Source organism: Dermochelys coriacea, chromosome 18 (genome assembly GCF_009764565.3).
Source record: "Dermochelys coriacea isolate rDerCor1 chromosome 18, rDerCor1.pri.v4, whole genome shotgun sequence".
NCBI lineage: Eukaryota > Metazoa > Chordata > Testudines > Dermochelyidae > Dermochelys > Dermochelys coriacea.
The window spans coordinates 1,768,758-1,796,708 of record NC_050085.1 but is presented as its reverse complement, the minus strand read 5'-3'; the positions used below and the strand labels follow the sequence as shown (position 1 = coordinate 1,796,708).

The 27,951-nt window shown below is 44.2% G+C and overlaps 1 protein-coding gene across 9 annotated transcripts in view; it reads right to left on the bottom strand.

The window, feature by feature from the left end:
- Window positions 1–1,075: 1,075 nt before the first annotated feature.
- The window catches only part of TMEM269 (transmembrane protein 269), a 44,318-nt gene continuing 17,442 nt past the window's right edge, over window positions 1,076–27,951 (bottom strand). For 2 of the 9 annotated variants that reach the window (XM_038376482.2, XM_038376481.2), the window contains exons 3-8: window positions 22,284–22,394; window positions 20,657–20,804; window positions 16,481–16,578; window positions 8,658–8,801; window positions 6,671–6,871; window positions 1,076–5,059 (exon numbers count right to left, since the gene is read on the bottom strand). In XM_038376482.2, the coding sequence (XP_038232410.1) occupies window positions 4,950–5,059; window positions 6,671–6,871; window positions 8,658–8,801; window positions 16,481–16,578; window positions 20,657–20,706 (603 nt within the window). In that variant the 5' untranslated portion in view covers window positions 20,707–20,804; window positions 22,284–22,394 and the 3' untranslated portion in view covers window positions 1,076–4,949. Of the gene's footprint in view, window positions 5,060–6,670; window positions 6,872–8,657; window positions 8,802–16,480; window positions 16,579–20,656; window positions 20,805–22,283; window positions 27,467–27,525; window positions 27,638–27,951 lie in introns of those variants that run through there. The other 7 variants (XM_038376479.2, XM_038376478.2, XM_038376480.2 and 4 more) reach the window with 6 other exon arrangements.

Sequence of the window (27,951 nt, the reverse complement as noted above, 5' to 3'; positions counted from 1 at the left end):
GCCAAATCAAATAGTACCATATATGATATAATGCTTTCTGGGAGTGCGAGAAGCAAGCTCTCCTTGTGACAGGGTTACCCTCACTGTTAAATAAATTGTGCATTATTCCAGTCTAAATTTGTCTAGCTTCAGGTTCTCCCTTGGATCTGGTAATACTTTTGTCTGCTAGAGAAGACTCCTCTGTTCTACATCACTAGTAATTTTTAATTCAAGATTGCATGTTTTTATGAGCTCTGCTCTAGTTCTAACACAGATTAATTCAGGGACGTCCTATGATCGGTGTTATACAGAACAGGCTGGGTGATCACAGTGGACCCTTCTGGCTTTATAACCTATGACCGGTGTGTTAGACATGTTGCTGCTCTTTTGTAGAAGCAATGGTTTTATTATGGCTGGGGTCAGCTTTTCAAGGCAGCCTTCTTTCTGCTGTAAGTGCAGTGATAAACAAGACCAGGCTCCTGCCATAAGGCGGAAGTTGTGTGCTATTAAAATACTGACCGGATCAAAACTGCATGATGCATAATAAATAATGGCCTTTCAAAGCACATTTACAAAAAGGAGGGATTTGGTTTTTTTTTTTTTTTTTGAACACAGGGGAAGTATGGGTAGGTGTGTTAATACCATTTCCAAACTTGGATCCATAAAGAAATATGGATTTAGGGGCAATCCTTTTGGTCTAAGAGACTTCACCAAGATCAGAATGCAAGTCAGCAGCAGAGCTAGGAAGCAGTTCTACTACACTATCCTTTGCTCCATCTCCTGACTGGTACCTTCTGGAAAGTGTTCTCTTGTCCTCGCTGGTCTGGTTTTAGTAGTGGTATCATGTGACAGCGGTGGGAATTCCAATCTCCCATGGGAATGTTTGCTGTACCTCTTTGCATGCTAATAAGCAAGCTGTTCTGCCAACACCCAGCCAAGCAGGGAACGCACTTTTGTCAAGCTACAGTAAGCAGAGTTGTATTCCTCAGGATGCCTGTGTTTGAAGGCAAGAATTGTGGAAGATTTTCTCACACGCTTTCAGTCTCCAGCTTCTTTGCTTTTCAGGAGCAAACAGATTTACAAACAAAGCACAGCATTGGATGTTTCCCCAACATTTTATTTCCAAAGATTGAACTTCAATTTCAAGTACAATTTTCCATTCCTGTGCCCTTTCCCCAGATAAAGCAAATGCAGGGAGGAAACAAAATACATTTCACTACAGTGATCAGTAAAAAATAAATATTCTAAAACTCCTGGACATCAAGACTTCATGTCAAATTTTAAAAGAGCTGGTAGATTATTTTCTTCCCCACCAAAGATTTGATCAATAGAGGAGAAGAGTTCTGTCCCCACAGTATTCAGGTGGGCACAGAGCTAATTCTCTTTAAAATATATTCAGGACTTCAACAACAATAAAAACCCACACCACAATTACTTCCGTATATTACATTACTATGTACATTTGTGATACATCTGCCAATTGAATGTTCTCCTGTTCACATTTCAATTGCCAGAACAGAACAGCTTCACAGCAGTTTCCGGTCTTGCACACCACAGCTACAGATGAGCTACAGTCCATTTTGCCATGCGGCTTCTTGCTTGGTGCGTTTGCTCTCTCCAACCCATTAGTTGTGCCAACAAATGTGCAAACAAAAAATGGCGACATGGAAGTAATGCCAGGTGTAGTCACAGCATCAGATAAGGTGCCATGTTTAAAAAACACTTGGGAAGAGTCAGAGCAACTCTTGGAGTGAAGTTTATGCCTAATGGGAATGCTTCTGTTTGTCTTCCAGTTTTGCGTGTGTTGTGATAAGATACCATACGGGTTGATTCCTAGCTACTCCTTGCTACACTCTAGGGAGGGTACTGAAGGCCTCATAATGGATCCATTCTTCTGGCTGCAGAGGTTGCATCAATACCACTGCCACTCAAATCAGCCACAGGGCTATGCCTGAGCATAGGCACTCCCTCCTCCAGGGTCAGTGAGTAGCCACAATGCAAGAGAGACTAAAGCTCCAACAAGGCACTTCTGAGCACAGATAGGAAGCCACTGTTTAGCCTGGCTAGTTTTATCCCCTCTAGTCAACAGGATCAAGTTTAGATACTTCTAAGGATGCTGATGCAATCAGAATTAGGGACTCAATGGCTTGAAAACAGTGAAGTGCACCTCTGCTTTGACCCACTGCAATAGCTGTCACATGCTATTGTGCCTGAATACCATTGGTGAATACAACCATTGCTCTACTGGCCCTCCTGGGGCACGCAAGTGACTCATTTGTCATTTCAAGACTCGAACACAAAGTAGCAGAAATATCAAGGTCTGGCACTGTGAAATGCTGAGCACCTTCAGTTCCCAGTGAAGTCAGTTGCATCTCCCAGGAGGCATTCATGGCCTCGCAGGATCAGGCCTCTAGAAAGGGAGCTTCAAGGTGCAGGACTTGCTTCAGCAGTTCTCATCAGTCTGCTCTTCCGGGGGCACACTTTGAAGGTCAGGCTTATTTTCACAACCCTAGAGAAGGTAGGAGGCAGAATCTAGGTGCTTACATGACCCACTTTCTCCTTTCCCAGACGGCTCAAGTGAGAAAACCTCAACCTTTATGAGAATACGCATTTGTCAAAAAATTAAGGCAGAAGGATCTTACCCCACTAGTTTGGCTATTTTATTTTCAAATGCACTCTCAGACCGAATTGTTAATTAGGAGGACACCAATGTTAAAACCTAGTTAATCCAATGGTTATTTTAATTAATTTTCTTTATCGGAATGATACTCAAATTATAATTTGTTAATTGAGGCCATAACTTGAACTGTAAGGGCCTTATTTTGGTCTCACTCCAGCTTTACCCAGATGTTAGTCTGGCTTCAGTGATGTTACTCCAGATTGACACCACAGCAAAGAGATCAGAATCAGGTATCAAGTGTTTCCAAACATTTGTTTTACTGTTTTGCAATAGTTTTTGATCCAACTACCCCTGGACTGACAAAGGTGCATATGTATTAGGTCAATTTCCCTGGTCTTTCATCTGGAGTGAAGTTTTGAACCTCAGACTTGTAACCACAGGTACAGTCCAAGTTATGTCCAGGGAGAGGTTTTCACATTGCCAAGATGACTCACTGTTGGGTAAAGTCCCTTCACCAGTGAAGTTTAGTGGGCCAAATTCCTACCTCAGTAGGTACAACTCCAGTACAGGCAATAAAGCTGCACCTAGGCTAAGTTCAGACCTGGTGCAACTCCACAGACTTCAATGTAGTTACACCAGGATCCCAAACATTTAAGAGGTTATTCTTTATCCCTTGGTCTGCAAGACATTTTTCCCTTTTAAGAGGCAGGTGCTTTGTAGTGGGATAGTCATAACTTTCCTTCCTTCAGCACAGGATTCTCTGAAATGATTAGGTCCCACTGCTCTGGGATTTTGGTCTGGCATAGTGTATGTATGGTTTTACGTTTCAAGTACAAGATGATCTCACTAGTCTGATTACTTCTATGTGAGCGTTAGAGGAGTCAGTGGTTACAATTTATAATATACAGATCTCAAATTTCAATGGGGAGCTGTTCATAATTATCTAAAATAGTAAAATAACCGATCTACACTCCTCTACTTTTTAGGTATACCTCTGCTTTCTCAGCCTAACTCTGATGAGAAGCCAAGGCCCTTGAAGCAGGATAAAAGCCCTACCAGATACAGTATCTGCAGAGAATATAGGACTAGGTGATTCAATGTAAGCCATGTGCTTATGTTCAGTTAGTCACTGGCTCTTCTAAACATACATTTCCTAGCTGTGTCCTACCACAGTCTGGGCTGCATTGCGCCACCTCTAGAAAGGGGTGGTACGTTTTCATCTTTCGTACAAATGCAAACACTGTTGCTGAGAAGGACTGAGAGCAATTTCAAATTGCCCTCAGTGATTCATTAAGAAAAAAGCCATTGTTCTGCTCTCCCTGCATATTACAAATATACAAATAAACCTACTCTAACTATTTTCATGCCATTTCATTGGGTTAGGACAGGGGAGCCCAACCTATAGGCTACCAGAGCATTTCATAAGGCCCATACCCTGCTTCAACACAATATACTAATGGCCGATTCATTAGTGTTTTGTCATCAAGTTTACATCATTTTAGTTTACATGAGTGTGTAAATAGACAATACTGTACATAGAAACTACCTAGCTAAATACATATGAAACAAGCTGAACTTCAAATATAAATCAATACAGATGCCTTGAAATCTGATTAAAATCTGTCGAATCTGTTTGGCCCACCCAAGGGTCGTGCTTAAGTTCCTGTGGCCCATCCCGTATAACAAGGTTGGGCACCACTGGGTCAAGATGTTAAGCAGCAGTTTTCAAATCAACATCTCAGGACGCTTCTGATCCTGATCCCAGCCTTCCTGGACCTCTTCCAGAGTCACAGCCAAGGTTGGGCCTGTGGGGTCATTAGAGGAACCCCCATCGTGGGTGTCTACTGCCCTACAACTCTAGAAGAAGCAAATAACTTTATAAATTCATGATTTTAAGCATAATAAAAATCTGAAAATGAATTTCTCAATTTAAATCCATACAGTATCTTTTTGTAAGGAATATGTACACTCACATCTTCAGCAAACCCTCAAATATCTGGGAGAGTTTAAATGAAGTTTCCTCATTAACAAGCGTTAAACTTCATGTTAGTTATTACATGTGGTGTCAGAGCGTAGGCACTACATGAACACTTTGAAACAGGCAGGGGAACTGCAGGAGCTGCGTTAACACAGATACTTCCTACCACTCCAGTTTGAAAGTGTTATTTGAAGTGACAAGTCGCTGTTACTTTCAAGTATAGATGATTTCGATGATGAAACCTTTAGTAAGGATTAGGCAACTCATGGATGTTAACAGAGGATAAGTCTTCATTTAGGTCACAGGTGTTGTCTTTGGCAGATTATCATAGTGACACATGAAGCTGTCATCTACACAATACCAAGCGTGCAGTTAAACTTTGCTGCTCCACAAGGCGACTGGAAAGAAGATGTAAGTAGTAGACCAAACGAGATAGTAGAGAGAGACTATTGAATAGGAAGAGAACAAAACCATCAGGATACCTGCAACAGGAAAGTAGCACAGAAAAGTAGGTCAGATACAATTGACAAGGTTAAACAAATGTAAATATGCATTTCACACACTTCCCCAAATCCCTGCCTTTCTGTCTCTGAAAGCTTTTCTAGCAGGTTTGAGCCTAAAAGATTCTTCTGTTCACTGCAGGAAATAAGTCCTTTTAAAAAACACCAGACACAGGTTGTTTAGTATGATCTGGTCTTCTCTTGACCTTTCACAGCATGTAACTCTGTGGCAAAAGGAACCATTGCCACCATGTATAATGTACTTCATGATCTTAAAAGAGAAATATATAATCCATGAAAGTACAAGCTGCCAGAGCTACTCTTCTATACACAAGCAAAAACCTACTGCCTTCAACGAAGTTATGTTAAAGATTGCGACAGCAAACAGAGAGAATGATACTGCTAGAAACAGATATAATGCCATTCCCATCTCAGAGCCTCTGCAGTGCAGCATACAGCTACTAGTCAAAGTTTTAACACTTAAACTGTCTCTTGTCACACTGCCTTCCTGCAGCACCATGTACAGTGCAGCTGCCAGGCTGGTGAATTAGTTTCATGACCCCACCTTTGTATACACACAGTGCTGTGCTTCTACAATTTCCATGCCATGTCTATAAGTCTGACAAAATATTTTATGACTATTTTATGGCTCCATTTCAGGGTTCTATAAATGAATAAAAATTAATAAAAAATGTAATTGTCCAGTATGAGCTGCTGGGTATTTTACACCTTCCTCTGAAACATCTGGTACTGGCCATTCCCAGAGAAAGGAAACGGATATAGATGGACCATTGATAGGATCTGGCGTGACACTTTCTGTACTTCTGAATCATCTAGGTTTATTTCAGGGAGGAGGGAGCATGACCTAAGAGTTTGATCATAGCAATTGAGAGCTGAGAAACTGGTTCTATTCCTAATTCAAACATGGCCACTATGTGATTTTACGCAAGTGACTTCTGTGCCTCTGCCTGTTTGCCAATCCCTAAACACTGAGAAAATGCTCTTCCCCATTTTGTAGTGTGTATTCACGACGTCTCTGGTGACAAGCACTATGGACATTCCACGTATTCTTAATTCTGCTTCTCTTAAAGAGGCACACACTGTATTCAGGCGAGTAAGAACCCCCTCATGTTTCAAACACATGTTGAAGAACTTATACACTAGATACATATTTTAGGTTTACAGTACAAAAAAGAAATGTATATTTTCATACAGCTCCCAAGAATTCTGGTTCACATTAATGACAGGTTTCAGAGTAGCAGCCGTGTTAGTCTGTATTTGCAAAAAGAAAAGGAATACTTGTGGCACCTTAGAGACTAACAAATTTATTTAAGCATAAGCTTTCGTGAGCTACAGCTCACTTCATCGGATGTATTCAATGCTCAAATAAATTTGTTAGTCTCTAAGGTGCCACAAGTACTCCTTTTCTTTTTGGTTCACATTAGTTTACCCTTTCCATCAGTTTGGCTGAAGGATGAAGTCAGAGAAGAGACTAGATAATGAAGGGCAAAAGCACTATGCCTTCACCCCTTGTGTGTGTAATAAGAAACAAATGAGAGCCAAGGTTTTGTGCTGGTTTGTTTTAAAACTTACCCCCTGCATAGACCATCTTTTTCCAGAGCTGGGACTCCAGTACTTTGTCATGGGGATAGAAGCCCTGGTCAACCATGAACAGGATCATTATCATGGCCACAATCCGTAGAACCACAAGGTTGCCCCCTGTCAAGAGGTATGTGCCCGTCAGGAGGGAAGAAGCATAGGGACAGGGTAGGCCTCGGTACATGAAAGGGATTCCTACAAGAAAGAGGAAGGAATGGGTGACTTTTCCTTTTTAAATTGCCACAAAGCTATAAGACAGAGGATTCTGGGAAATAAAAGAGAATGCTTGGTTCAGCCCTAAAAAGAGGACAAGGACAGATTAACCAAAAATTTGAACAGTTCTTCCCCTGTTTTGTTTGTAACACCTGAGATAAGAAAAATGAACACTTAAAAATCATGTTTCACCATTTACTGTGTGTATTTTTCATTTCCCTCAGCTGGAAATCATCAATGATTAGAAAGTGGAACAGACTATCTTGGAGTTCATACTGTGCCCATCACCACAGTATCTCAATACTAAGAAAATGGATCATAACCAAAAAAAAGGACTGCAACCAAAATAGGGTCATGGGCTAATTTTCCCTCCCTCCTTCCCCTCGAGCAATCAGGACTATGTTTGTTTTCTTCTTTCCTGTCGTCTCCTCCCCAACAGGTTTTCTCCCTCTTGCTTTCCTCTCTTCCACTTTCTCTTTCGTTGCTCTCTTACTCCAGCTATCGAAAGGGAAAATGCAGGTGTTCAATGAGTCTTGGAGCACTGGGGAAATCCCAGATGACTGGAGGAAAGTCAATGTTGGGCCAGTTTTAAAAAGGGTAAACAGGCTGACCCAGGTAGTTATAGGCCTGTCTGCCAAACATCGACCCAAGTAAGATAATGGGGTATCTGATATGGAACCATATTAATAAAGAATTAAAAGAAGGTAATGTAATTAATGAAAATCAACATAGGCTTATGGAAAATAGATCCTGTCTCACTAATTTGATATCTTTTTGATGAGACTATTTTTATCAACCAAATTTATAACAATGCTAATGTAATTTACCTAGACTTCTGTAAAGCACGTGACTTGGTACCACACAACATTTTAATTCAACAACTAGAACAATATAAAATGAACATGACACACATTCAATGGACTAAAAACTGGCTAACATATAGTCTCAAAATGTAACTGTAAATGGGGAACCGTCATCAAGTGGGTGCGTTTCCATTGGGGTCCCACAAGGATTGGTTCTTGGCCCTGCGCTATTTCACATTTTTATCAATAACCTGGGAGAAAACATAAAACCACCACTAATAAAGTTTGCAGATGACACAGAAATTGGGCAAGTGGCAAATAATGAAGAGGACAGGTCACGGATACAGTTTGGAGAGTTTAATGTGTTGTTAACAGCACAGATAGACACTAAAGTTGAAAGTCTCTAACATATACACAGCATCTCACCCACTCTCTCCCACAGAGGGCAAAACTATATCCTCTGAAAGAAAAACCTGATGGACTGGGACAGAAAGACCAGGAAACTCCACAAGGAGAACATGGTGGCCCTGAGGAGCCTGAACCCTTCCTACTGCTCCCCAGCTCCCAGGGGCTGACCTGCTCCCTCCTCCACAGCAGCAGAGATCCATCACTGGGGCCGCCCACACCTCCGAGCACTACCACACACACACACAGGTGCCACCACTTCCAGCAGTGGATATGAAATAGAACCAATGAGAGTCCGTACTGTTTAGAGCAGCCTCAGAAACTCACAGGGCATGGCTGCTTCTCAGCTATAGGAGTTCAAAAAGCAGGACTAGCACGCTTGTCTCATTCCATTTCCTCCCAGCAGGAGGTGCTGCCCGGCCACGTTAGCAGAGACTAGAACAGAACTCCTACAACTAGGTGACTGACTTTCAGCCACATTACACCCTACTTACACTCCCTTATTACTGGCTGTAGCCACGCTCCAGACCCATGCAGAGAAAGGGAGACCACACACTTACCACTCGAGAAGAAACACAAGCGGGCAAAGACTGCGAGCACATAGACGATAGCCAGCAAGCCATCCAGGATCCCGTGAGCCTGCAGCAGCAGAGCTGTGGCCAGACCGAATGAAGTGAAGTCAGCAAAGTCATCCAATTTGGCACCTGCAGTGAGTGACAAGTAGCTGCTCAGCGACCAGGCAACCTGATCCCAGCACCACAAATGGCAGGAAGGGGCAGATAGATTTCCCAAACCCAGCACTGCTCTTGGGGTGAGTCTAGCATTACTCACTAGGGAACTCCATGGGCTGGACACAACTAGCACCATCATCACCAACACAGCACGTCCCTTACAGAGACTAAAGGAGCTACATCTATGCCTTGCTCATGACCCATAAGTGTCTAGACAGGGAGATTTCTGACAGCAGGGGTCTCTTTAGTCCGGCCAAGGCAGAATAAGAGTCAAGAGCTGGAAGTAGAAGCTACTCACACTCAAGTGGAAATAAGGCCCAACTGTGTAACTGTAAAGATAACAAATCATTGGAAGAACTAAATAAGGGACGTGATGGGGTTACTCTCTGGCTTGGGCTTCAGTGAGGCAGACGATGGCAGGAAAGATGTTCCAGCTTTGGCAGATGGGAAGAGTCAAATTTTGACCTTTGATTTTACAAACCACTTGGAACAGTCAGCTAGGCGCATTTTAAACAGCCCCCACTTTCTGGTGCAACTCTTTTCACCTCAAGAGAGACCTGCCCTACTGGCTCCTTAGGGCCTCCCTCTGCCCTTCTGCCAAAGATGAGAGTACTGAGCCTGGAGGTTAGGGAGAGGAGATGGATCCTCTTGTCAAAGGGTTCATTTTTCCCACACTATTTCTGACCCATCCATGATCAAGTTCTACCTGATGAAGAAGGAGCTGAGTTAGGCATTCAGGCTTGGTACCTCCCAGGGCATGCATGAGAAGTTCAGTTTGCAAAGTGGATGAGTTTCTCGACTTCGAGAGCTCTCCTGTCCCCTCAAATGAGCCATATCGCTCCTCCTCGTCTTTCCCCAGCCCTTTCCGCACAGCCTTAGCTGAGCACTGAATTTGGCTAGTTTCACATTCAGTGCACAGTGAGATACAAGATTCTCACTCCCTCAAGGCTACTACCAGCGTGAAAAGGCACCTAGGATCACCACTGTTCCCTCCCCTCCCCACACACAACAGCCTTCGAAGAGCTGGTGGAGGCGCTCGCTGGATCGGTACTGTTAATTTTCAATCAGTCCTGGAATGCTGGAGAAGTTCCAGAAGAAAGCTGGTGTTGTGCTGATGTTTAGAAAGGGTAAGTGAGTTGACCCAGGTCATTACAGGCCTGTCAGTCTGATCACGGAGCGGCTGATACAGGACTCAATTAATACAGAATTAATAGTGGTGCTGGAAATTATTTTCTTAATACATTTATTGCAATTTGCCATGACTCAGCTGCCACACAAGCATTCTTTTATTAGTCCCAAAGGCCACTTGATGTTGGTTACATCCAAAATACAGATGTAAACAGATAAACTCACATTCAATATCCGCCAACGATACAGTGATAAGCACTGGCCAAAACATAACCAGATCAGGCCCGGGAGACACCTTCCCATGAAGGCGCGACTCCAGAGAGGTAAGGAAAAGCTCGGACAAGGAACCCTTAGAAAACCATGCTTTATATATTATATATATAATGCACAAGATGTCATTGCGAATTACTGGACCTTAGCTAAAGTCAGCTGAAGCAGTTTATATTGCTTTGCCATATTTTTCCTGAGCTAACCAATTATTTACTATGCCTGGGATCCAATTAACACATTCTCTTTATTTCTGCTGCTTATCCTAAATCTTAAACAAGAAAACTATGGTATTTACAGGCCCAATACAAGTCTAACATGAACAATCTTTCATTCTCGTGATCTCTTTTTTATTTTTGGGTCTCATGCTTCAGGCCTATCACGCATATTAAAATCCACACTCAATTTAAAACCATAGTTTAGTGGGGTCTAATGTGGGCTTATATTCCTATAGGAGGGTAATATAATCAATGCCAACCAACACGGGAAAATGGCAAGTAGATCCTGTCAAACTAACTCTCTCTTTTTTTGACGAGATTACAAGTTTGGTTCCAAAGGTAACAGTGACTTAATATACTTAGACTTCTGCAAGGCATTTGACATGGAACTGCACGTTATATGCATTAAAAGCTGCCTAACTGACAGATCTGAAAATGTAATTGTAAGCAGGGGATCATCGAGCCGATGTGTTTGTAATGGGCTCCGACTCTTACCCCGACGCTGTTTCACATTTTCAATCAGTGACCTGGAGGAAAACAAAATAATCACTAATTATGTTTGCAGAGGCCACAAAACTGGGGGAGTGGTAAATAATGAAGACAGGTCACTGATACAGAGTGATCTGGATTGCTTGGTAAACTGGGCGCAAGCAAACAATATGCATTTTAATGTGGCTAAACGTATCCATCTAGGAATAATAAACATGGGCCATACTTACAGGATGGGGGTCTCTATCCTGGGAAGCAGTGGGGGTCATGGAGGATAATCAGATGACCATGAGCTCCTAATGTGACACTGTGGCCGAAAGAGCTAATGTGATCCTGAGATGCATAAACTTTATTACTCCTGAGGGCAATTCTGCACCACAAAATAATAAATTCTGCGCATAGTATTTTAAAATTCTGCAAAATTCTGAAAATTTTATTTGTCAAATAAATGTGGACAATCCAGATTGGCACTGGGGAGCACAGGCCACTGGCTGCACAGAGATGGGAAATCACTGTGCAGCTCCTCCCAGGACACGGACTCAGCAGTAAGGCTGCACCCGACCCTGACACAGCGCAAGCCAGGCCTGCCCCAGAAACACCCCAGGGCCCTGCCCCTCTGTGCCAGGTACACCAGGTGTGGGCAGGCAGGCTCAGGAAGGCATGATGCAAGTGTGGAGGGGCCTAGTGTGGGGGGATCCAGGTGTGGGTTGAGAGAGTTCTGTGTGAGGCAATCTGGGCGCGGAGGGATCTGGATGCACAGTGGCTTGTTGTGGGGTTTTGGGTGCAACACTAATGGGACTCCACAGGGGGATCCAGGTGAAGGTGGTTGAGGCATGGCAGGGGGGTCTGGGTGTGGAGAGCTCAGTGGGAGGGTCCAGATGCTGGGGGAGTGGGGCTCAGTGGGGTCAGGATCCAGGTGCAGCTGGTTGGGGCTCAGTAGGGTGGGGATCCAGATGCGGGTGGCTCATTGGGGTGGTTTAGGTGCAGGGGGAGTGGGGCTCATCAGGGGCACGGGCGGGGTTCTGGGTGTGTGTGTAGTGGGGGTGAGGCTCGGGAGGACAGTCTGGGTATGAGAGGGTCTAGATGCACATGGGTTGGGGGGATGGGGGAGCAGCTCCCTGTACAGTGATCTCTTCCCCTGCAGCTGAGAAGCAGGAGGGTGGGGGGAGGAGAAGGGGGAGGCCAGTTTGCAGAGCTTCCTACAGCCGGGGGAGAAGTCTGGGGGTGGGTCTGACACAACCCCAGATGCTGTGCAGGGGAAGAGAAAGTCCTGTCCTCCCCAGCCCAGCAGGGACTAGCAGCTGAGCCCAGCACAGGGTGGGAGCAACCAGCCAGGTCTTCCCCAGTCCTGTCCCCCGTCCCACAGTGAGTTACCGCTCTGCCAGCTGCCCTGGGCACCCGAAACATACTGCTGGGCAGGGTCATATGACCGCTCTTGTGGCTTCCCTTTGCTTCCTCATCAGAAAGTCATTTTCTGTGGGGAAGAAAATAAATCTGCAGGGGACATAAATTCTGTGCACACACAGTGGCACAAAATTCCCCAAGGAGTAATAAACAGGGGATTCTGGAGTAGGAATAGAGGTTATTTTACCTCTGCATTTGGCACTGGTGACCGTTGCTGGCATCCTGGGTCCAGATCTGGTTCTCACAATTCAAGGAGGATGTTGGTAAATTGGAGTGGGTTCAAAGAAGAGCCACGAGAATGATTAAAGGATTAGAAAACCTGCCTTATAGTGATAGACTCAAGAAGCTCAATCTATTTAGCTTAACAAAGAGAAGGTTAAGGGGTGACTTGATCACAGTCTGTAAGTACCTACACAGGGCATAACTGCTTAATAATGGATTCTTCAATCTAGCAGAGAAAGGGCTAACACGATTCAGTGGCTGGAAGTTGAAGCTAGACAAATTCAGACTGGATATTAGGTCTAAAATTTTAACAGTGAGGGTAATTAACCACTGCAACAATTTACCAAAGGTTGTGGTGGATTCTCCATCGCTGACAATTTTAAAATCAAGATTCAGCGTTTTTCTAAAATATCTGTTCTAGGAATTATTTTAGGTAACTTCTCTGGCCTGTGTAATACCGGAGGTCAGACCAGATGATCACAATGGTCCTGTCTGCCTTGAAGTCTATTAATCTACAAAGAGTAGGTGCCCTTTGGCTTAAGAACTTTCCTGCATACTTCAGCTGAGGACTGTCAAGGGCAAAATCTGTTTCCCTGCCCTGGCACAAACCCACCCGCACCTGAAGACAAGCCAGAGTCCCACACTCCCGAGATTACCAGGTACTGGAGGCAGTCACCATTTATAATTAATCCTGCCAATTCAGATAGTTGGACAGAGCCAGCACTAACCAAGTACTGGCTAAGAGAAAGGCAGTCCTTTGCTTCCCCCACTTCCTGTATTTGCCAAGATTCCAGTGGAGGCTCCCCATTGACTTATGCAAGTGTCACGGTGCACAGTATAGTCAGAAGTACACAACACCCTAGAGCGTGAGACACCAGAATTGGTGCCACCACAAGATGGGTTTGAGTCAATGGGGAAGGACAGGGCATAAATAGCACCAGCAGAATCTAGAGTTATGGGAGACAGGAGGTGCTGCAGGAAAGGAGGAAGAGGAATTGGTCTGGAGAAGGTAATTAAGACAGCTTCTGTTCTTGCTCTTTCATAACACCAGAACAAGGGACCATTCAATAACACTGAAATGTGACAAATTCAAAACTGATAAAAGAAAATCCTTTACACAGTCGGCCTCATTTACACAGTGAGTCTGTGAAACTCATTGCCAGGCTGTTGTTGAGGCCAAGAAGTTGGTAACATTCAACGAAGGATCGAGAACAAGAATATTCAGCATTACAATAACTAATGCTAACAAAAGAAATTTTGGAAGAGAGGGATATAAAACCTGATGCTGCAGGGCTTAACCTGATCTCTAATTATATGGGGTTAGAACAAGACATTCACATGGGGGTTCAGTTAGCCCACATCTGCCAGCCAAAGGGGTTCGTGCACCTTCCTGTGGCATCTGGTTCTGGGGCTGGGCATGTCAGGGACAGAATACAGGACTAGAAGGACCAGGGGTCTGAGCTGGTATGGTGTCTTCCTATGTTTCTGCTTTCCTCCCCTGAAAGAGTATTAAGACAGCGGTCTGGGGTTTTTTTATTGTAAGTTTAAACCTCTGGATACTCTACTCCCACTGAGCAGGTACTTTTACTTCACTCGTCTTGGAGGCCCAAACTATTATTAGTAGCAATTATTTGTTTTGTAAGACACAAAAGACTTTTACTGCACTAGACAATTAAACCCAGCCCCAAAGAGTTACTGTCTACAAGAGAAGAGGAGTTCAAACTCTGTTTTTAGGACTCGTCTTCGTTTTCCCTGAAGACCCTTTCTTTTAAAATTGGCACCTTCTTCTATGCTCCCTGGGTGTATCAAAGCCTCATCTGCCAACTTCACTGACTAAAATAAATGTAGTTGTTTTTATTCCCATTGGCCCTGGAGAGCCAAGCTACAGCAGAGGGAGCAGGAGTCGGTTCTGGCCAGTGTATCGTCAGAACTGTTAACTCCCCGAGCCTTATGGTACAACCTAACTTGACTCCTGGTTCCCAAGGCACCTGGCAGGGCTGCCAGTTAGAAAAATGCTGTTTATAAACCAAGCACACCTGATCATAGAATCATAGAATATCAGGGTTGGAAGGGACCCCAGAAGGTCATCTAGTCCAACCCCCTGCTCAAAGCAGGACCAAGTCCCAGTTAAATCATCCCAGCTAGGGCTTTGTCAAGCCTGATCTAGAGTCACTGAGAGACAAGAAACCTGGAGAGCACCACAATGCCTTTTTCCTATGAAAACAGTGAGCCAGTGGGACCAGAGGCCGAGTTGCTCAGATGGAGGCAGTGTCACAGCTCAACTCTAGGCATACTGCTCTAGTCCCAAACACAGACTTACCTGGCTACATGCACAGGACAATCTTATATGGGGCACAGAGAGTCCATCATAGAAAAACAACCTGGGAATGTCCAGGGGCCTGGATGTATAGTCCTTGCACTCCCAAGGCCCAATTCGGTGTTGCCCTGAGGCAATCATTCACACCAGTCCAACAGAGGTGTGAAATGCCACCATTCAGATTTGGGAGCGGGAGTTTATACTCACTTTGAACTTCTGTAAAAGACTCCTCCAAGTGCAGGGCTATGGCGAATCTGACCCCAGTGACTGCAGTGGAAGCTTTGGGTGGGCTAAAAATGTAGCACTGGACTCCAGATCCCTACCCATCTCATGAACTTCTCTTTTGAATACTATATTTAGCCCTCTGCCCTTGCAAGGCTGATTCTGTATTCACATACTCCTGTGGTACAGCAGGCCTGGAAAACCTAGAACCATACCATATATACTCTCTTCGCTCGGTCTGAAGGATGATAACAGATGAAGCCGGACTGCACTGGAAATTTGGATCTAATATACAATTTCTCTCCTCTGCCTCCAAGCAGACTCTTCCATTAGCATGCTGCATGAGCTGATGTAGAGCAATCATTATGGCCCAAATAGTTGGGCGGGAAAAAAACAGGTGGCAATAGAAAACTAAGGGAGGTTTCTCTCAGTTTCCCCACCAGATCATTTATTGGCTATACAGAGAAGTTGCCTCCCTGCAGAATTAGAAGGGTTTTAAACCCACCCATCAGCAAGACTCACCACTCCAGAGTTTCACATGGATCTTAGGCCAAGCCAGAAACAAGGGCTCTTTGCAGTTAATCTGATGGTGGAAGTTGAATGGAGAGCACCCATCCATATATGTGGATCCCCACTGGAAGTGGAGTCAAGGGGAAGAGTGCAGCAGAGGTCTCCATTCCACAGCCTCTGGACAGGGATGCAGTATGTTCCCTCTCTCTGTCCAGACGCCAGGGTCAAGGCCTGTTATTTTCCCCTCCCACACGGAATTTGCTCCCCACCTGTGTTTTCCATACCAACAGGTCAAACTGATATGGTTGTTTTAGTGATTCATAACGGCCTGTCTGCAATGCCATCATTCACGAGAACTACTGGAGAAATTGCTGCTGCTGATTGGCTACCAGGAGAGGCACCATGTTAATGGCTATTGAGTTTGGGTGTTTCAATTTGCAACAAGGAAGGCCAGAATGAAAAAAGGACATAATCTGAAATCCTCTAGATTCTAACACATTCCAGGCAAATTGGGGACTAACTGTGATTCTGAAGAATGCTTTTAAAGAACAGAATCCTGACCGAAATCTCAGAAATTCTACAGGCAAACGACCCTACATTTAGCAAGAAGCCTCCAACACCAACGTGTGTTATGATTACCTGGCACAACAGTCTCTGTGCTTGAAAACCCACCTGTCTGGGAGTGCAGTAATGGGGTAGCAATACAGTCCGCAGGCTAATTTTATCCCTAGGGTGCGATTTATCCTGCCCATCGGGGATGAGGGGGCCTGTTATGTCTCGTTTGTTCATTAAGTCGATTGGACATGGCCTGTCTCACAGCCTGAGCAAGAGGCCTAGCATGCTGAGCTTCTAACGGACGACAAGATGGAACTCACCCAGGGCTGAGCAAGCATTCAATTGCCTAGCAACCGCTCCATCAGCTAGGTCAAGCAGGAATCCGATCAGGAGCAGCCAGCAAGCAGAGTGGTATTGCCTAGAGGAAAAGAGCAAGGGAAGGACATTAGTGTCTCCATGGCTACGTCAGGTTTGGAGGTTTATAACAGGCAACAAGAGCCTTAATTTTCAGGGTTGCTGGGAGACAGCCTGTGAAGCTGGAATGTGCATGGCTCGGCATCAGTGCAGGCGCTGAAATCAGAGCTCACTCCCAGATCTTCTGTTACACTGCTGCCTTTCCCACTCTCCCAGGGGCTGGGCCTGCACCTCCTGGTGTCTTGTTCACAGAGTCTCTCTGGAAGGGGAAGCAGCACTTAAAGTGGAGGAGCAAATTCCACTCTGTGATGTGGGAGAGGCAAGCATCCTGTCCCGTACATATGCCACTTGCTCAGCCTTGGAAGAAGGGGACTTCCTTGACCTTGACCACAGGCTGGGGCTGATAGGCTTCAATAGGGAACCAGGTACAGTCCTCCCTCCTTAGCGGATAATCGCACAGGGGAGGAGGAGGGAAGTCAGTAGTGTGCCTGGGATGGCATGGCCTTGGCCAAACCAGATTAAAGTGTGTGAGAGCTTCCCAGGGAGATGAAGCAGCCAAAACAAACTTGGTAGGGGAGTGTTACAAGATGCCTCAGCACAGATGCTATCATTTCTGCAGTGCAAAATAAGTCCCTCCCCAGCTCTTCTCTCCTGTTGATGCCCCCGCAACGTTCCTATGGATCTCCTGCATTGCCGTTCCAAGGGCCCCTCCGTTTTTATTCAAGTTGTGCCTCTGTCCCTCCCAGGTGTAAATAGAGGACAGAATTTGGACCAACTTAGTAACAGGATACTGACTAGCAGTACAGTGCTGCGATGTCCTGTGCTCTGGGAGTTACTGTAACATCTGGCCAAGGCATCACTCATGGGCGGCGAGAATAATAGACTCAGCCTCCCCTAGTGCAGCCACCGCCAGAGCCCGGGTATGGGTTTGCTGGGGGAAGTTTTTGCTTTTTATTATGCCCCATGCAGGTTCTGGGGCGGCTGAGCAGGTGGAATATGCTACTCAGCTTCCGGGGTTCATCAGTAACTCGCTAAACTCCAGGGAGATTACTGATGAACCCAGGAAGCTGAGAAACACATACCGCCTCTCAGCCGCCCCAGAACCTGCATGGGGCATAGCAAAAGCTCAGGTTCTTCTTCTGGAAGAGAGAAGACAACAGCTTTTGAATTTTTCCATGGGGAGGCTTGGGGTCTGCAGAGGGGAGGTGCGGCTGCGGTGGCTCTGGCCAGCCCAGGGCTTCTCTAAGCAGGTTGGGAGGGGCCCCCCTCAGGGCTCCGGCTGGCACGGGGCTCCTCTGGCAGTGGGGGGGGGCAGGGTGGTTTCAGGGCTCTGGCCACGGAGGGGAGCAAGGGGAAGGGGTGGAGGGGGGGCTCCACTCACCCCTCAGGGAATCACTGCTTTCATAAGCACCGCATTTATTCATTCCTGTGCACCAGGCATATCCCTTAGGCTGCTGTAGTACAATCTCCATTTGGTTGCTGTGGTACAAGGTGGTATCTAAACAGCAACAGAATCCCTGTCCTTCAAGGAGTATCTGTTCATCTATCATCCCCATCTACCTAATTTGTTGTGTTCACTTCACCTTGAGGGAGAAAGGCTGTGTCTCTCGTCCAAACGGAGTTATACATTTCCCTGCAGGCATTCGATGATGGCAGAGGTTCCTAAATATGATTCATGAAAAGGGCCTTACCAAATTCACAGCCATGAAAAATGTGTCATGCACCATGAAATCTGGTCTTTCCTGTGAAATCTTGCTATTGTAGGGGGGTCACGGTATTTCCACCCTTCCTTCTGCTCTGCCTTCAGACCTGGGTGGATGGAGCAGCAGAACAGAAGGGTGCTGTCCTTACTTCTGTTGGCAGCAACGCTACCTTCAGAGCGGGGTGCCCAGCCACTAGCTACTGCTCTTGTGCCCCCCCTACAATATTATCGAGACCCCCTTTTGGGTCAGGACCTCCTGTATGAGAAATGCTGACATCTGAACACATCTGCAAAATTTGCTATTTATGCCATGACCAACCCATGAAAAATTTGTGATTTCTCCACCATTTAAGTAGACCCCTATTCATAAATGGGATATTTGGGTGCAAACTCCAAATTGTGTGGTTTAATTCCACTTAGAAACGACAGTAATAGGTGTTATAGAAATATCCAAAATAGGTACTGGGTTGTCCTATTATGTTCTCTCTTGCACAATTTTTGTTTGCCCCATGGATCAAAATGTGTGTATTGTAATTTCATAGTTTTTATTACACTGCACACTATGAACTCCTGGCCCTTTGCACTGCCAGCCAGGATAGAACTCAGCTCCTCCAGTTATGAAAGCAGAGTCTCCTACTACTTGAGCTAAGTGTTGAATAATAAATGTTTCTTTTGATTTTCTAAACTAAGTGTTTTGTTTAAAAAACACCCAAACCTAAAAATAAATGTAAACACCCAAACCTCTATTGCTTGACATATCCCTTCCCCCCTCATTTTAATATTAACATAAATAGTGCATTAGGGAGCCATCTGTGTTACCACAACAGAGTCATGTACACCCCGATCAGGTCTGTAGTGTGGACAGGAGCTAGCCATATTGTAAGCAGGTCACATAACGAAGCTAAAGCCTGGCATGTGACCAAGGCTCAATTACAGAGCTTTACTCTAGTCAGTGAAACTATGCCATTTTACACTAATGAGAAACCAGCCCTTTTATTGAGCTGTAACCAAGCCTCCAACTCTGTTTTTGTAGCTGCAGACAGGCTTAAAGTGAAGCTAAGGAGAGCAACAACTGCGCACTAGACTGCCAGGTTGGCTTTGCTCCAGGAAAGTGTCTCCCTGTGATTCCCCCTCCTGAACGAAACAGCACACAAGCGATATCACATGGAAATAACTCTTAGGCCATGCAGTGCTATTTGTTGTTCTATCAAAGAACATTTCAAATGTTTGCCTGGAGGGCAAAAGTCTGGGGCAACCAGCTCTTTCCTTTTTATTAGCAGACATGATTCCCTGTTTGACGAGCCCCGATGAGATTTCAGACCCGGAGTTAGCAGTCTGAACTGAGGCAGATCTCTACAGTGATGTCAACAGGAGCTGCATCTGAGTAGGGCTGCAGGACTGGGCGGTCAATTCCGGATGCACCATATAAATTAACAAGTCAAGGAATATTTTTAGCTGGGCATCCTTACAGGACAATGTATAAGTAAAGGTCCCTTTGGCATCCTGCAGAAATTGATGGAAATTCCCACTCATACGGGAGGAAGACAAACTTGAATATATTCCCCTGTGCCTGTTTAACTCTCTTCAATCCCTTTGCTGTTTTGTTACCACGTCAGGTCTCTTTTCTTTCCTACCTACAGTGTTGCTTACTTAGCCTAGAGAAGATACTTTGGCAGCACACTGGTAATGTAATGCAGAGAAATTTTATGCTACATAGGCCAATTCTTATCCTGATTTACAGTCCAGGCATTCCACTGAAGTCCACAAGGGGGCAGAGGGTATAAATCATGGCAGGACATAGCACAGAAATGCCTTGTAGCAACAGCCCTCCCTCATCAGCTCAGATAATTGTCACCTTGGAGATGTCAGGGGACATAAACGCAACCTGGTCACCTTAGGCCACGCCCACACGAGGACAAAATGTCACGTTTTGAAATGCACACGTGTTAGCGAATGGTTTGTCTATACCGCACCGCAGTGCAGCTACAGGGGTGCAAACTGCAGAGTGCAAGAGAGCTGCACTTTAGCTGCCCCCTGCGCACGCTGTGGGTGTGAACTAAAAGGTTCCTAGTTCACATTAACGCAGTCCCGGTGGAAAGAAGACTGAATTCACGTGCACTAGGTCCTTTTTGGTTTACAGCAGGAGTGTCCACAGGGCAGTTAGTGTGCAGATCTTTGGTGCACTCTGCCATTCATACCCCTGTAGTCTTTTCAAATGTAAACACAGCCTTACTGGCCCAGATCCTTCCCCCAGTGGAGCAAACAGAAGTTTTGCCATTGATTATAATGAGGATTCCCTGTCCCTCCCTCCACCCCTGCCAATTATGCAATCCTTTCCATGAAATCATGACACTGTGTGAAGCCCCAGACCCAGACATACCCATTTAGACTGCAGAGGATGGAAGACAGACCCATGATCAGGTTAGCCATAGAGAGGGCATTGGCGACATTCTTGCGGACAAACTCCAGAGCCTGGGCTCGGCCTGCTTGCTCGCTCAGGAACAGCTTCTTAAAGTGGTGAAATATACCTGGAACCCAGCATGGGGAGAGAGAGTCAGGACACGAAGGCCTTTGCTCCTGCCTTTCCAAAAGGAAATTATTTAAGCACAGATCCTTGAAGAAGAGGAGAAGGCCCAATGGGTCAGCGTTGAGTCTACAGTTAAATTCCCCAAGTATCTGTGAATCGCTTCTGGGTCAAGCTGAGGGAGTCTTAGAGAAGGCAGATTTTATTGCGTGAACATGGAGCTAGGTTTCTTATGGGGATCCTATTGCAAAATGTCCTGGGACACAGAACTGCTGTTACAAGGGGACAGGAGCTTCTTGGCCTTATAGGTTTTTTTCCTTAAATAAAAGTAAAGCCAACAAAACACTAAATACCAATCGAAGCCCAGTTTGGATTTTAAAGAACTGATGCAAAAGTGGTGGAACGGGGACAAGGACTAGTGCCCCCCCAACTCCAATGCTCTATATTTAGATCCTTCCTTCAAAAAAGTTTGTTTTGGGACAGCCTTACAAAGAGGGGAGTTTTCTTTCTATTGGTCTGTAAATTAGTACCTGACTCTTCTTCTTCGTGGGGGTTCCTCTGCTATTAAAGGGGTCAGCACTCATCTTGGTGCTTCCTTTGGCAGCTGTCAATGCTAACGTGCCAGCCTGGCTGTAGCCCTTCTGCCCCACATCATGAGATGATTAACATGAGATTAGCTCCCAGAGGTGTTTTTTAAAAACCATACATGCTGCCCAGAGTATTTTCATGCACTTTCAAGCCTTATAGTTTCACACCTGCCTAATTTCTAGGCACTGCATGTCCTCACTCAGCTCAGCTTTACTCACTTGTGATGATCTGGCCATTTGCAGCCTTTGCATTCTTATATATACACACCTGTATATATTCATAGGGATAGATGCCTTTTGCCTTCCTCTGTCCTTTTAGCCCCTCTCCCCTGAATAGCATGTTACAGAGGGGAAGAAAGACTGCAACATTAAGATGTCATCTCAGGTAGTAGCCAGAAGAATGCTACCTCTCTAGACTTCTTTTATTCATAGGAGGGGACATTCCTGTGCAGGGGGCTAGCACAAAGCCTATGCACGGCTGAAGTCATCAAAATTGGGTTTAAATGGAGCATCGGGCTTGTGTTGGCCGAAAGCAATGGGAGTTTATGCACGTTAGTTTTGCAAGACAATGGGGGGGGGGCGGAACCACATCAGTTGAGTTCTAGACCACCGCAGCCAAAGATAAACATCACAAATGAGCAATTCACTCTTCAGATGTTCAGCCCAGTTGCCCCAGTGGCTTTCATTCACCCCATTCTATAACCATGTGCCACAATTATACAATTGAATATGCATTTTTTTAAAAAGCTTATCAGAAAATTCTTAAAGCTGTTTCTATTTTACTCCCCCCACACCCAACCACTAAAACAAACATTTTTACTTAGGAAAAAAAAAACCAAAAACCAAACTTACAATAAAACCAACCCCACGTTTTAAGCTCTATTTATCTTATATACCTATAGGGCTACTCTTTAGAGAAAAAGGTTAAGGGTCATGTCCTACTAGTGTGTTTTGCACCCTGCCCTTGACGTGTTTCCAAAGCCAGGCAAGTTCATGAGATTCTTCATCTGAAAGAAAACAGCATGTCAGAGCAAAAGCCATCAATGTGAAACGAGTCAGATTGGTGTATACGGCTTTACCGCCCTCCCTTCAAGCCCTCCCAAGGCTCATACTGGGACAATACAGTAAAAGCCAGTATCGTGTAAGACACATCTTTATCAAAGTTTCACTAGCACTTGCTCTAGTGAAAACAAGTTTCCCATGAGGCAGCCATTGGGCCCCCATTTGGAGGTACTATCTGCAGTCAGGCTTATTCTTTTTAAACTTCAGTGGCCTGCTCACTTGCTTGCTCTTTGTACAAAAGCACAAGTTAGTTATTTTTAAAAATAATTGTTAAACATCCCATCAAAACTGTAAAGTTGTGTCCATTCTAGGCAAAGTCAGGAACAGAGGGAACTAGTCCACTTAAACCTAATACTTGAGCAGATAAAACATGCACCTGGAGGACTACGAAGAAGTCTATTTACCCCTCATTAGAAACAACCCCATTTAGATTAACATAAAACACAGCAAAAAGGTTGTTAGAAAAGGCACCATTTACATCAGTGTGTGCATTTGAAATGTTTGATTGACTAAAACCAAACTGATTGTCAAAGTAATGCTCACAAATCACTGAAATGAGATACCTACTTAATAAAACAGCCGGACCACTCCTACTAACAAATCTCCCAAGGTAAAAATGTTTCCTGTACTTAGGACTTGTGGGGAGCAGTCAATTAAATCCAACTTTTCAAATGAACTTGCTGAAAAATATTCTGTAAGAAATGAAATCTAAAGGACAGATTCTTTTGTAACCATCAAAAGCTAAACAGCTGGGCTGGTGGTTCATTTAGCATCTGTTCCATTTTTGTAGGCTGTGTGCTTTTACCACAAGCTAAGAGAAATGTCAAAGGTTACAGACACCATGGAAAGAGAGGGAAGTAACATACAAGAAATCAAGGTGATTCCATATGAATTAAATGCATTTGTAGATTTGGGACCAAATTTGCCACCTCATTGTGGCTGCTCTGTACTGTTACAATGATTAAAAGCAGCAATAAACAAGTCTTCAACAACCATTTAAACCAAGTTTGCAGCCACCTAGCTCCTTTATGCTGCAAACTTGGTTTAAATGGTTGTTGAAGACTGTGGTGTGGTGTGGTGATACAAAATGTACTGGTGATACTGGCTCATTATATTTGCAGGGATAAGAGACTGTTTACAAGATTACACCCATGCACTCCCACACAATTCAGTAGATGCAATGAAGGGAAGAGTCTTGTCTCTCTATCTCGAGTGCTTTTTTTAATCGTGCTGATGGTTGGAGATTGGGAACAGCAAGAAAGAAATAACATTTTTAAATAGATTATAATTGCACTTTAACTTTTCATCTCAGTAATGTAAAGACTCCAATATCACTGTTTATCAGAGGAATAGAAGGCCACCTATATGCACAAAAAACACAAAATGAGAGGGAAGGGGCAGGAACAAAAGAAAAAAAAATGCCCCTGCCCTAACTTGTCCACCTTTGTGCAACTATGGGAACTGAAAACAGCAGCCAATGGCAAGAAGCTAGTTTCAATCATTTTATTCAATCGCTCATTTTATTCTCTGGAGCAAAATTAATCCCTTTGTAACACCATTGACTTTAATGGGTTTGTACTAGGCTTGAATGTAGTTTTGTATGTTTCAAGCGACTTGGCATCAGATCTTGTATTGGGCATTCCATTGAAAACGGGGGTTTTGAGCAACTGAAACTAAGCCTGGGGCAAAGACCCACTTGCAAAGGCCTATTTAAATCCCATTTAACTCTTGAAAATAGGGTTTATGTAGGACTTAAGAACACCAGAGTGCCTTGCAAACGACCCTCCATACGGGGTGAGTATCACCCAGAATGATAGACAGCCTTCTATTCTGAGGCCCATTCATTCCAGCCTGCAGAGTGTATTCCTGGGTTACACGCATTCCGCTTTGTACCCGTTTGCTTTGTTTTATGTTAATTCACCTGCATTCTATATATTCCAGCAGGAACCTTTAGCACTGGGACTTAGTTTCCTCTCTCAATTAGAAGGGAGCTTGTTCTCCCTCTCTATTGCAAGGACAGTGCAGTCATGGTGTAGGGAGAGTTGCAAAATATCTCAACCTTTCCCTAGCTGGATTTGGTGTCTACCCAAGATGAGATTTTTGTCTTCCCTATGTAATTTTGTAGAAGAACCTTAGATGATCCTTGGAGGATTCCTATTCAGGTAAAGGCCCAGCCAGATCCTATTTAGCAACATACTCTGGAGGCACAAACAGCAAGATGGACATAATATAATGCATGTTTTATGTGCTAAAATAGTATTTTAAAGTGAACAGTTCTTTTCATTCATATCCCAAAACACCAGTTAACAGCTCCTTAGTTTGGTGCAATAAGTGGACATCACAATTCATACTATACCTCTCAAATGGAACACATCTGTGATGTTTAAAGAAAAAAAAAAAAAAAAGACTTCTTTGCCTATAAATTATTTCATCATCTGGTACTATTCCCTCTGCTTTTGAATGCATAGTGTATTGAACACTGAACAATCACATTCACCCCTACTCAATCATCACCACCCACCTGATTTTATTTGTTGCTTTTGTTGGAATTCAGCAACTATCATGCAGCCAAATGCAACATTAACAAGAGACCCTCACAGAGTATTAAATTTAAAAATCTAACCACTGATATTCAGTTTTACTCCTTTAGCTTTTCCGGCTGAATTAAGCCAAATACTGAAATATATTTAAGAAACAACCCCTGATGGGACACCTGTTCTCACCCCATATCAAATGGACCTTTCCCCATCTCTAGGATTTTCTGTCACAGTTGAGAGGTAGGTCAAAATTATTGCAAATGTCATAAGTGTTTTGTCTTCAGGCACACAGGTGGATCTAGCTCATGCTAGAAAATTCCCAGAATGAGCCTTGCAAGTGTCTTTTGCTTAGATGCCAATACAGTTACAAATCTAAAATTTAAAAATATCCAAGATCTCTGCTGGGATTTTTTTTCATTATTATGATTTGATGTACAACAGCTGTTCTCCCACATTATGAGCTTCTTCAGAAGAAACAGAACCTCTGAACTGAATCTGCCAGGCAGCTGCTTACTGTTTTCTTTTGTTTGTTTGTTTTGTTTTTTAATTCTACCACTGATACTGGTTCAAGTTTTATTTATTATGAAACTGTTATTTTTATAAGGAGCATACAACAGGGTCTTGACTGAGTGTTAACAGAAACCTATCAAAAGGCATAGAGGCCTGATTTTCCCCCTCACTCACACTGGTGTAAATCCAGAGTAACTCCACTAATGTCAATGGAATTACATCAGCATAGATGAGATGAGAATCATGCCCTGTGCAGTCCTTCACACCCATGCAAAGTGGGTATAAATAAATCCACCATGGCAGACGTCTTCATTCACTTACACTCATTTAGGGCCTGATATTGCATTCCCTGCTCAGGCAAGGCTCCAACTGACTTTAATGAAGCTTTGCAGAAGAAAGCCCTGAAGGATCCAGCCTTTGCACACTAATCCTGGCTAACCCTTGGGATCAATGTCACCCCAATCTCAAGGGGGCCTATATAAACTCCAGTACACCACTAGACCCATAACAAGGGTCCTTGTTTAGGCCCTCTGCACTAGGATGACTTTCACTCTCTAATCTCATTCTTACAAGATAAGTCTGAGAAAACAGAAAATCCTGAACCAAAACTAGGGCATTCAGGAGAGGTGTCTTAAAAGGGAGGGCTGAGCAGGGTTGTTTACATAGGTTAATTCTTTGCGTCACTCCTAGTTGCAGGGGCACTAAGTAAGTCAGGCCATTAAAGAAAGAACTCTAAACCTATTATACGCCCGTACTGTGACATCAGTGAAAATCCAGCCTTATTAAAGTAGCCTCAGAACTGTCATCACCGACTCTTTTTCAGCCCATAACATCTGGAAAGAAGTGTCAGGAAAAAATAGCATGATATTTCTCTATATTCCTCAGCGCCGCAATAGCAGCCAGCTTGGTCTTCAGTCAGATCACAAGTGAGTAGCCTTGAGGCTACCTAGTGAATTTCAAGATGCTTAGATAGATATTCTTGGTAGTTGTTATCCAACAAAGCAGCCATCAAAACTGAATTCACTAGACGTATGAGACAGACCTTGCGCACATACATTATGCCCATTTATGCCAACAGAGTTCGACAGCGTGACAGAGAATGGACTCCACAGTGTAACTTTTCAAATTATTTGTCTTCTTCCTTCCCTCCCATTTCCCTGCTCCCATGGAGGTCAACACAAGTTTTGCCATTGACTTTAATGGAACCGTACTGGGCCCTCAAGTTATAGGACCTGATTCATCTCACACCAGATGCATACAAGTCTAACTTCCACTCACTTGCAGTAGTGGCACTTGTTAGTCATTCTGATGTAAGTAAGACCAAAACCAAGAGTAACTCCACTGAAGTTGAGTTACAGTGCTGTAAAACGGAGGAAAGTGAGAGGAGAATCAGGCCCATAGACTTGTGTTAATTCCTTTCAGCCATGTCACAAAATAGGTCAGATGTTTAGTTTAAATAAGCTAAATCCTCACTCCAAACTCCCCTTTGATTGGATTCTCTCAGTTTTGCTGGTGTAGATCCAGAGTAACTCTGACAGGATTACTTGTCATTTTCGATGTACATGAGGCTAAATAAGATCTGAATCCAGTCCACTACCTTCAGTGGTCGGAATAAGGGCTGACAGATGTGGCCCACAGAAGTGTATTCTCCCATTATTCTCTGTCAAGTTAAATATCAGCCCATCCCCCGAGAGTTAAAACTTAGTTCTTCTGAAGAGCCCTGTTGAATTAATGAAACCTCCCGGCCCAATATGAACTGTGGGGTTACTAACCACCTCAGAGTTGTTGCAGACAGGAATCCTCCCCAGCAGAAATCTTGGATTTTAACAATCAGTGAAAACAGAGGAAAGCAGCAACAAAAGGATTAGAATCTTGATATCCAACGATGCTTTTGGCATCACAATGGCCGGCTGCTGGCATCAGCAGTAACAGAACATGGAGAGAGGGTGCTCAAAGGGTTTTAAAAACAAACCAAAAACAAAAAAACAAAAAAAAAAAACAACCAAGTATGAAATTGGCATTTCTTTACCTTTCTGTTGTAAAAAAGGGATTATCCACTGGCCTCCAGTAAGGCAAGTTTGTTCCACTTTTGAGCAGTGTCTTTCACAATAACCTGTGTACACTTGCATCAACTGTGATTACTTGGGGGAAGGAGGTTAAAAACATTCAACCAATGAGTGTTAACTATCAACATCCCACTCCCATGTCCACAGGGCCTGATTCTCCTATTGCATCAATGAGACTCCATTGGCTTCAGCAACGTTTCCCCAGCGTGACAAGAGGATCAGGCTCAGTGTGTCCGGCGTGGTGTGAGGCAGTCTAGCCTCCGCACATTAAAGGCACAATCCAGCTCCCACTGAAGTCAATGAGTCTTTTCAATGGGGCCAGATCAGGTCCTCATGCCATATAGGCCACATTCTACCTTTGGATGCACATGGGCCTCTCCTGTGGAATT